At 48.8% G+C, this 10,462-nt stretch overlaps 1 protein-coding gene and 3 non-coding genes across 4 annotated transcripts; all 4 read right to left on the bottom strand.

Annotated features, from left to right (window-relative positions):
• Nucleotides 1-238: 238 nt before the first annotated feature.
• On the bottom strand, nt 239-8,545 carry pdca (phosducin a). The gene is made up of 6 exons (XM_030364345.1): nt 8,359-8,545; nt 5,359-5,419; nt 4,456-4,577; nt 3,628-3,844; nt 1,842-1,954; nt 239-864 (listed from the first exon to the last, which is right to left on the bottom strand). The coding sequence occupies exons 1-6, from the start codon at nt 8,479-8,481 to the stop codon at nt 652-654; spliced, it is 849 nt and encodes a 282-aa protein (XP_030220205.1). The 5' UTR covers nt 8,482-8,545; the 3' UTR covers nt 239-651.
• A 243-nt stretch (nt 8,546-8,788) lies between these two features.
• trnav-cac (transfer RNA valine (anticodon CAC)) lies at nt 8,789-8,861 on the bottom strand. Its single transcript has one exon. It is a non-coding gene; the product is annotated as a tRNA-Val (tRNA).
• A 959-nt stretch (nt 8,862-9,820) lies between these two features.
• Nucleotides 9,821-9,892, bottom strand: trnag-ucc (transfer RNA glycine (anticodon UCC)). Its single transcript has one exon. It is a non-coding gene; the product is annotated as a tRNA-Gly (tRNA).
• Nucleotides 9,893-10,360: 468 nt separating this feature from the next.
• On the bottom strand, nt 10,361-10,432 carry trnad-guc (transfer RNA aspartic acid (anticodon GUC)). The gene has a single exon. It is a non-coding gene; the product is annotated as a tRNA-Asp (tRNA).
• Between the last annotated feature and the right edge of the window lie 30 nt (nt 10,433-10,462).

Genomic DNA, 10,462 nt, shown 5'->3' with positions numbered 1-10,462 from the left:
CCGAAACTAATGTTTAGAGATTATGAATGTATTAACAATTAAAATATTTGTTTTTTGTCACAGAGGGATCACAATGTGTGTCTTTTAGAGTCACATGATATTATTCAGGGAACACCTTTAATATATATATATATATATATATATATATATATATATATATATATATATATATATATATATATATATAATACCATAGACTTACAGAATAGATAAACACAAAACATGAGAGGAGAAAACACAATTTTGTGAAACTTTATTGGAAGATTTCAGTCGGTTTATAAACTGTAAAGAATGAGCAAACTAACGACTGATTGTGATAAATGATCTGATGTATAAATCCACGTTTCTTATGTATGTCTGTGTGTGTGTGTGTGTGTGTGTGTGTGTGTGTGTGTGTGTGTGTGTGTGTGTGTGTGTGTGTGTGTATGTGTGTGTGTGTGTGTGTGTGTGTGTGTGTGTGTGTGTGTGTGTGTGTGTGTGTGTGTGGTGCTTCAGCTCGTTCTACTGTGTGTGGACCAGACTCTAACAGGACCAGTGATGCTCTATTCTAACTGGTCCTGGACCAGTTATGAGGAGACCTCCCATCTCTCCTCCTCTATCTGCTCCTCCCCCTCCCCCTCCCCCTCCTCCCTTCTCCCTTCTCCTCCTCCTCTACTCTATCTGCTCCTCCTCCTCCTCCTCCTCCTCCTCCTCTTCCCCCTCCTCCCCGGGGCTGGCCGGGATCTCCTTCTCGGGCAGCAGTCCGTATTGGTTGAGGAGCGCCTCCACGTCGGTGGCGAAGAACTCCTGGTTGAAATGTTTGGTGACGGACAGGAAGTTCCCCAGCAGCTCCCCGGCTCGGTACACCAGCAGGGCGGGCAGCACCTGGGCAGAGGACTAGTTATGGTTAACCCTTACTATGTACCTGGCAGAGGACTAGTTATAGTTAACCTTTGCTATGCACCTGGCAGAGGACTAGTTATAGTTAACCCTTACTATGCACCTGGGCAGAGGACTAGTTAAAGTTAACACTTACTATGCACCTGGCAGAGAACTAGTTATAGTTAACCCTTACTATGCACCTGGCAGAGGACAAGTTAAACCTTCCTATGCACCTGGGCAGAGGACTAGTAATAGTTAACCCTTACTATGCACCTGGGTAGAGGACTAGTTATAGTTAACACTTACTATGCACCTGGGGAGAGGACTAGTTAAAGTTAACCCTTACTATGCACCTGGCAGAGGACTAGTTATAGTTAACCCTTACTATGCAGCTGGCAGAGGACTAGTGATAGTTAAACTTCCTATGCACCTGGGCAGAGGACTAGTTATAGTTAACCCTTACTATGCACCTGGGCAGAGGACTAGTTATAGTTAACCCTTACTATGCACCTTGGCAGAGGACTAGTTATAGTTAACCCTTACTATGCACCTGGGCAGAGGACTAGTTCTAGTTAACCCTTACTATATACTTGGATCAGAGGATTAGTTATAGTTTACCCTTACACTATTTATAGTAATAGTTAACCATTACTTTATAGTTATATTCATCCCTGACCACTTACATCTAGCTAACCTCTAGTTACAGTACTAGTTATAGGGTCAGTACTATAGGGTTATAGGGTCAGTTATAGGGTCAGTACTAGAGGGTTATAGGGTCAGTACTAGAGGGTTATAGGGTCAGTACTAGAGGGTTATAGGGTCAGTACTAGAGGGTTATAGGGTCAGTACTAGAGGGGTATAGGGTCAGTACTAGAGGGTTATAGGGTCAGTACTAGAGGGTTATAGGGTCAGTAATAGAGGGGTATAGTGTCAGTACTAGATGGTTATAGGGTCAGTACTAGTACTAGTATTTGACTGACGTCGGAGGAGAAGCGTTCTATGGCTCCGGTTGCCACGGCGTCGATTCGACAGAACTTGACGCTGGGGTATTCTGACGCCAGGCAGTCCAGAGAGGAGTTCATCTCCTCACAGCCTGGAAGGATGAGGAGACAGGAAGAGGAGACAGGAGGAGGAGACAGGAGGAGGAGACAGGAGGAGGAGAAGGAGGAGGAGACAGGAGGAAGAGAGAGTCAGTCTGAGCCCCTCCGCAGAACCCTGTGTGGTCTCGGGTGTCCTAGTGGAATATAAAACATACAGTATATATGTCATATATTCATCATGGCAAACTATTGTATTTAGTCATTCAATTATGTCAGAAACCACTGTGAGGTGGAACCCACTCTGATCACTGAGGTAGAACCCACTCTGGTCACTGTGAGGTGGAACCCACTCTGATCACAGTGAGGTGGAACCCACTCTGATCACTGAGGTAGAACCCACTCTGGTCATTGTGAGGTGGAACCCACTCTGATCACTGAGATGGAACCCACTCTGATCACAGTGAGGTGGAACCCACTCTGATCACAGTGAGGTGGATCCCACTCTGATCACTGAGGTGGAACCCACTCTGATCACAGTGAGGTAGAACCCACTCTGATCACAGTGAGGTGGAACCCACTCTGATCATAGTGAGGTGGAACCCACTCTGATCACAGTGAGGTGGAACCCACTCTGATCACAGTGAGGTGGAACCCACTCTGATCACTGAGGAGGAACCCACTCTGATCACTGAGGTGGAACCCACTCTGATCACAGTGAGGTAGAACCCACTCTGATCACTGAGGTGGGACCCACTCTGATCACTGAGGTGGAACCCACTCTGATCACAGTGAGGTAGAACCCACTCTGATCACAGTGAGGTAGAACCCACTCTGATCACTGAGGTGGAACCCACTCTGATCACAGTGAGGTAGAACCCACTCTGATCACTGAGGTGGAACCCACTCTGATCACAGTGAGGTAGAACCCACTCTGATCACAGTGAGGTAGAACCCACTCTGATCACAGTGAGGTAGAACCCACTCTGATCACTGAGGTGGAACCCACTCTGATCACAGTGAGGTGGAACCCACTCTGATCACAGTGAGGTAGAACCCACTCTGATCCCAGTGAGGAGGAACCCACTCTGATCACTGAGGTGGAACCCACTCTGATCACTGAGGTGGAACCCACTCTGATCACAGTGAGGTAGAACCCACTCTGATCACAGTGAGGTAGAACCCACTCTGATCACAGTGAGGTAGAACCCACTCTGATCACAGTGAGGTAGAACCCACTCTGATCACTGAGGTGGAACCCACTCTGATCACAGTGAGGTAGAACCCACTCTGATCACTGAGGTGGAACCCACTCTGATCACAGTGAGGTAGAACCCACTCTGATCACTGAGGTGGAACCCACTCTGATCACAGTGAGGTGGAACCCACTCTGATCACAGTGAGGTGGAACCCCCTCTGATCACAGTGAGGTAGAACCCACTCTGATCACTGAGGTGGAACCCACTCTGATCACAGTGAGGTGGAACCCACTCTGATCACAGTGAGGTAGAACCCACTCTGATCACTGAGGTGGAACCCACTCTGATCACAGTGAGGTAGAACCCACTCTGATCACTGAGGTGGAACCCACTCTGATCACAGTGAGGTAGAACCCACTCTGATCACTGAGGTGGAACCCACTCTGATCACAGTGAGGTGGAACCCACTCTGATCACAGTGAGGTGGAACCCCCTCTGATCACAGTGAGTTCTGTAGAGTGACCTCTGACCTGTGACCCCGGGCTGGTAGATGTGGACGACCACCAGGGCTCGGGGCTCCTGCTCCACCACCTCCAGGAAGTGCTCCCCGCTGAGCAGCTCCAGCACGACGGTGAAGGTGGGCCCGAAGCTCAGCCGCTGGTGCATCTCCTGCATGCACTGCCGCCGGTAGCGCCGCAGGCCGCGCTCCCCCTGCTGCTGCACCAGCTCACACTCCTGAACACTCATCTGGTGGCACACACACACACACTCATCTGTTAGCACGTAGCGCACACACACACACATACTCATCTGTTAGCACATAGCGCACACACACACACATTCTCATCTGTTAGCACGTAGCGCACACACACACACACTCATCTTTTAACACACACACACTCATCTGTTAGCACGTAGCGCACACACACTCATCTGTAAGCACGCAGCACATACACACACACACACACACACACACAAATACACACACACAATCATCTGTAAGCAAGCAGCACACACACACACACACACACACACACTCATCTGTAAGCACGCAGCACACACACGCACACACGTTCATCTGTTAGCACATAGCGCACACACACAAACACTCATCTGTTAGCACGTAGCACACACACATATCTGCTAGCATACAAACACACACACTAATCTGTTAGCACGCAGCCCACACCGAACACACACACACACAGTCTGTGAGCATGCAACACACACACTCAGACAGTGTCTGTTGGTTTGTGTATTGTGTGTGTGTGTGTGTGTGTGTGTGTGTGTGTGTGTGTGTGTGTGTGTGTGTGTGTGTGTGTGTGTGTGTGTGTGTGTGTGTGTGTGCGCGTGTGGACCTTGCGGCCGGGTCTCTCCGGCCCCTCCTCCCTGCTCATCTGTCTCAGCAGCTCTCTCCTGACTGGCTGCTCGGCCAGATCCAGTCGGAACCGCCTCCAGTCGTTGATCACGCCCTTGGGACCTGCTGACCCACGGGTCGGTTAGTGAGGGTTAGTCTGACCCACGGGTCGGTTACTGAGTGTTAGTCTGACCCACGGTACGGTTAGCGAGGGTTAGTCTGATCCACAGAATGGTTAGGGAGGGTTAGTCTGACCCACAGAATGGTTAGGGAGGGTTAGTCTGACCCACCGCCGGTTAGTGAGGGTTAGCCTGACCTACCGCCGGTTAGTGAGGGTTAATCTGACCCACGGTATGGTTAGTGATGGTTAGTCTGACCCACGGGTCGGTTAGTGAGGGTTAGCCTGACCCACAGCCGGTAAGTGAGTGTTAGTCTGACCCTGGGCCGGTAAGTGAGTGTAAGTCTGACCCACGGGTCGGTTAGTAAGTGTTAGTCTGACCCATGGCAGGTTGGTGAGGGTTAGTCTGACCCACAGTACGGTTAGTGAGGGTTAGCCTGACCCACGGGTCGGTTAGGGAGGGTTAGTCTGACCCACAGAATGGTTAGGGAGGGTTAGTCTGACCCACCGCCGGTTAGTGAGGGTTAGCCTGACCCACGGGTCGGTTAGTGAGGGTTAGTCTGACCCGACGCCGGTTAGTGAGGGTTAGCCTGACCCACAGGTCGGTTAGTGAGGGTTAGTCTGACACACGGCTGATTGGTGAGGGTTAGTCTTACCCACGGGTCGGTTAGTGAGGGTTAGTCTGACACACGGCTAGTTAGTGAGGGCTAGTCTGACCAAAACTGGTAGGATTACTACTGCTAAGTGACTACTGATTATAACTGGTTAGTGATAGGTTAGTCTGACCCGTATAGTTGACTGGTAGCTCCTCCCCTTCCTGTGCAGAGTTAGACATTCTACTTGGTTCCTGAAGAGAGGACAATGATGTCAGAGAGTTAGACAGAGTGATGTCACTGAGTGATGTCACATTAGCATACTGAATTGTGGGAAATAAGAGGCAAAAAGCAATGACCTTTATTTACATATTTATTGAATATATATTTATACTTTTTTAACCCTTCAATACATTTCCAACTTTATTCTTCTGATGGCCGGTTCCTCCATGTTCAGACCGTCACCCTCCTGGATACAATACTCTGTCTCCCCGGTCCCTACAGTGGGTCTGGTCTCCCATGGGTCTGGTCTCCCCTGGGTCTGGTCTCCCCTGCCCTATTGGGTCTGGTCTCCACTTGGTCTGGTCATCCCGGTCCCTACAGTGGGTCTGGTCGCCCGTGGGTCTGGTCTCCTCTGGGTCTGGTCTCCCCTGCCCTATTGGGTCTGGTCTCCACTTGGTCTGGCCTCCCCGGTCCCTACAGTGGGTCTGGTCTCCCATGGACTGATGTGGTCCTGGACCCCTGAATGCGGGCCACTCATGAGTCAGGTCTGGGTGCCGCACTGGGCATGTCCCTGGGCCTGTGAGCCCTGCTGAGTCGGGGTTCGAGGCGTCACTCTCATGGACACGAGGACGTCGGCTCCAGCTGGTTCACCTTGTTGGTTTGGTGGTGCTGGGATGCTAAAGACCTCACTGTCCTGCACTCCTGAGTGGGTTTTGGAGCCATTTCTCCTAACAGCCTCCTCTGCTTTGGTTTGAATGGTCCCGGTTTTCTTGAACCTGTTTTTTGGTCGGGGGGTGTAAGACCTCCTGGTCTGGGGGTGTCATACCTCCTGGTCTGGGGGTGTCATACCCGCTGGTCTGGGGGTCTCAGGCCTCCTGTTCTGGGGGTGTCAGACCTCCTGGTCTGGGGGTGTCAGACCTCCTGGTCTGGGGGTCTCAGGCCTCCTGTTCTGGGGGTGTCAGGCCTCCTGGTCTGGGAGTGTCAGACCTCCCGGTCTGAGGGTGTCAGACTGCCCGGTCTGGGGGTCTCAGGCCTCCCGGTCTGGGGGTGTCAGACTGCCCGGTCTGGGGGTCTCAGGCCTCCCGGTCTGGGGGTGTCAGACCGCCCGGTCTGGGGGTGTCAGACCTCCTTGTCTGGGGGTGTCAGGCCTCCTGGTCTGGGGGTGTCAGGCCTCCCGGTCTGGGGGTATCAGGCCTCCTGGTCTGAGGGGTGTCAGACCTCCTGGTCTGGGGGTATCAGAACTGCTGGTCTGGGGGCAGAGCAGCCATGATGCCTGGCTCATCTCTGCTCTGCTTATCGGTGAAGAAAAGACACGTTACAATAATATAGGACATCTGAGTCATCCAGACACATTACAATAATATAGGACATCTGAGTCATCCAGACACATTACACCACTGCAGTTCACTACCAATAGAAATGTAAAAAACATCTGATACACACATCAAAGACTCACCTTTTCAGTTACCCCCTCCCACCCCTCCTACTTGTTGTATGTTGTACGTCCTGGCACTTATTATATGTTGTACTTAGATATGGTCCTAAATTGTGTAGCATCTTATCAGAGCTATCTTTGTTGTATATGGGGAAAGGGTTAACCTAGTGATTGTTTACACCTTGGCACTTGGTTCTATAAACATCCTCACTGTACTGGCAGAGATGTATTGTTGTTTCCCTTTCTTCTGTCAAATGTATAGTAAGCGTCTGCTAATTGCCCTAAATGTATAAGTGAAATGTAGGGGAACATCTGAAACATTTGACTCACCCTTATCTCCGTCTGGTCTCAAGGAGGAGATCACAGACTGAGGAACGTTTCCCTGATGACCGGAGATCCGTTAGTTAGAGGTCAGATGACCGTGGTGATTATATTATATTATTCAATATTAATTTGTTTTTCATACACATATTTACCCTTCAAAAGAAATTCTCCAATAGTTACTTTGTTCCAAGAACCGCCATTGGCTGAAGAACATTTTTTTTCCTGCAAACCTCCGTATACCTCGCTAAGAGATGTATGGATTATTATATTAATAAACCTGGAATCAGACGCAAGAGTCAAGAGCCACTAGGAAGCAGTGAACAAAGGGAGAACCACATTATTTGGCCTTCATCAGAATATATTCCCAGTTTGATTATGATACGGTAGGAATAGTGTTTACTTTAATAAGTGTTATTGCAGCCGGCGCAACATGTCAAATCCGTTTACTGTAATCAAGGCTGAGGTTTAATAATCAGATTATCTTGGATTATGATTGTCCCGGCCAGAGACTCTGGGACTATTAATGTGTCTGTTGGTGTATGATAAGGACTTCTCTCCTTTGGTTTCCGGTTTTAAAGCTTCTCGGTCTGAGCAAAATGCTCTCCATCACTCCAGCTGCTCTGTAGTCTGATCAGAAACGATCATCCTCCACATTATCTCACAGTTTCACCACAGTACTTTATTAGGCTGAGCTCGAGATAGATCCACATTCAACTTGAGCTGTATCTTCTCTACAGCAGCACTACTCCTGACACGCCCGCCATTATCAATACACAACCTCTGCTCAATATATCGATATGTTCTCCTCCAACCCGCAAAACAACAGGGCTAGTGATGTAGCTGCACCCCTAGCCACTACAGGTTAGTGATGCAGCTATATCACTAGCCGCTAGTGATGTAGCTACAGTGATAGCCTCTAGTGGCTAGTGATATAGCTTCATCATAAGCTTTAAACATAGTGCAGGTTGACAACTTCACACCCAGCCAAAATATAAAAACCCAAACACTGCACAATCAATTGATGGGAATATATTGGACTACCAAAAAAACAGATAGCCACAAATATTTCACATGACATTAACCATTGAAAATATGTTCATTAATAAGTTGCCATGCTAGACGGGAGCTGAGAAGAACCAGAACCACCCGACCCCCAGAGCAGACCCCCCGGTCTACCACCCATCCAGGTCCAGGACTACATTCAGACCTTACCTTGGGTTGGTGGGTCTCTGGTAGCGCTGCTGTGGTCTTCACCCTGTGGTCTTTACTGTGCGGTCTGTCAGGAGACGGGAGGCTTACAGACTTACCTTCATCCTCCTCCTCATCACAACACATCCAAGGGGATTACAGAGGCTGGGACCCAGGGGAGGTCTGGACCAGCAGACCCACTGAACAACTGTGGGTCTGCTGACAGAAAGTCTCACTGTTCTGGTATAAAGCCTCACATGGCTCTTCATGTGTGGGCGACACATTAATGGACCACTTAATAATACTAATTACAACACAAATCAAATACGTGAGGGTGGGTTTAAGCGTGCAGAATAAAAACTATTGAAAGCACATAACTAGTGAACGGAACGGAAGCATAATATAATGAAGGTAGTTCAACTCACATTAATCATATTTAAAAGGAAATTAAAAGTGTTTCCGCCCGGTTTCGAACCGGGGACCTTTCGCGTGTGAGGCGAACGTGATAACCACTACACTACGGAAACCACATGATGTTGATAATACTTCTCAGTAAAATAAACCTGCAGCCAATCAGTAGTCTTGATCCAAATGCGCTACGTACCGAATTAGGATGTTTAGGTGCAAATAGAGAATTACATGATGTATTTATACTACTAGTACAAACCGTATTTATACTAGTAGACAGACCACTAGAACAGTATTTATAATGGTACACAGATGCTAAACAACAGTAATTATACTCGTAGGCTACAAAGATGATATACTATAACAGCATTAATACTAGTAAACAGATAATACACCAGAACAGTATTTATGAATGAATGAATGTATGGCCCTGGGGTAGAAACTAGATATAACTCTGTTTGACCGTGCAGCCATAGTCCTGAACCGCTTCCCTGAGCGCAGCAGCACAAAGTGTTCGTTACCCGTGTGGGTTGGATCCCTGGAGATCTTGGTAGCCTTCTTGAGGCAGCGGGTGTTGTACAGTTCCTCCAGAGAGGGGAGAGGGCAGCCGATGATCTTCTGGGCCGACTTAACGACCCGCTGTAGTGCCTTCCTCTCTGCAGCTGTGCAACTGGAGAACCACACACCGATACAGTAGGTGATGATGCTCTCCACTGAACAGCGGTAGAAGGTCACAAGCAACTCCTCCCTAAGGTGGTAGTTCCTGAGGACTCTCAGAAAATAGTGTCGCAGTTGTGCCTTCTTAATGATGGCTGTGGTGTTGGTCCTCCAGGACAGGTCCTCTTGGATGTGCACCCCCATGAAGCAGAAGGCTGCGACCCTCTCCACGCAGCCATTTATATATAGCAGCATTTATACTAGTACACAGATTATATACTACAACAGTATTTATAATATTACACAGATAAAACACTAGAAGAGTATTTATACTAGTACAAAGATGGAACACTAGAACAGTATTTATGCTAGTGCAAAGATAAGTGAAGCAGTAATTAAACCGACCATGGTTAAAAAGTGATGCGTTGGCCGGGAATCGAACCCGGGTCAACTGCTTGGAAGGCAGCTATGCTCACCACTATACCACCAACGCTGTGTACAGCCTAAGATATTCGCGACAACTTCAATAACTCTGTGTAAAGGCAGCTATGCTCCCCGTTATACCATCGACGCTGTGTGAAGGCAGCTATGCTCACAGCGATATAACCAACTCTGTGTGAAGGCAGCTATGCTCACCGCTATACCACCAACACTGTGTGAAGGCAGCTATGCTCACCCCTATACCACCAACGCTGTGTGAACGCAGCTATGCTCACCACTAGCACCAACAATGGTCTGAGGGGGCTGAGGGCTAGCACTCCGTTAGCCTGCTCCACTTGAAGCTAACAGACGACCCGGCGTCTCAGCTTCGGAGCTGACCGTGAAAGACGGAAGAAATACTGTCGAGGGCACATCCAGCGATTTATTTACAATGGAAGATAACAGTAACAGTGAGTCCAAAAAGTGGAAGGTAGAAAGTGAATAAATGCATAAATCAAGCTTAAACCTGGAAAAGACACACCTCCCCGTCGGGGAATTGAACCCCGGTCTCCCGCGTGACAGGCGGGGATACTGACCACTATACTAACGAGGAGTGGTGCACGGACATAAATGTTGGCGGATA

The sequence above is a fragment of the Gadus morhua genome, chromosome 8, assembly GCF_902167405.1.
Source record: "Gadus morhua chromosome 8, gadMor3.0, whole genome shotgun sequence".
NCBI lineage: Eukaryota > Metazoa > Chordata > Actinopteri > Gadiformes > Gadidae > Gadus > Gadus morhua.
The sequence above is the reverse complement of the archived record's forward strand: the minus strand, read 5'-3'. Positions and strand labels throughout refer to the sequence as shown.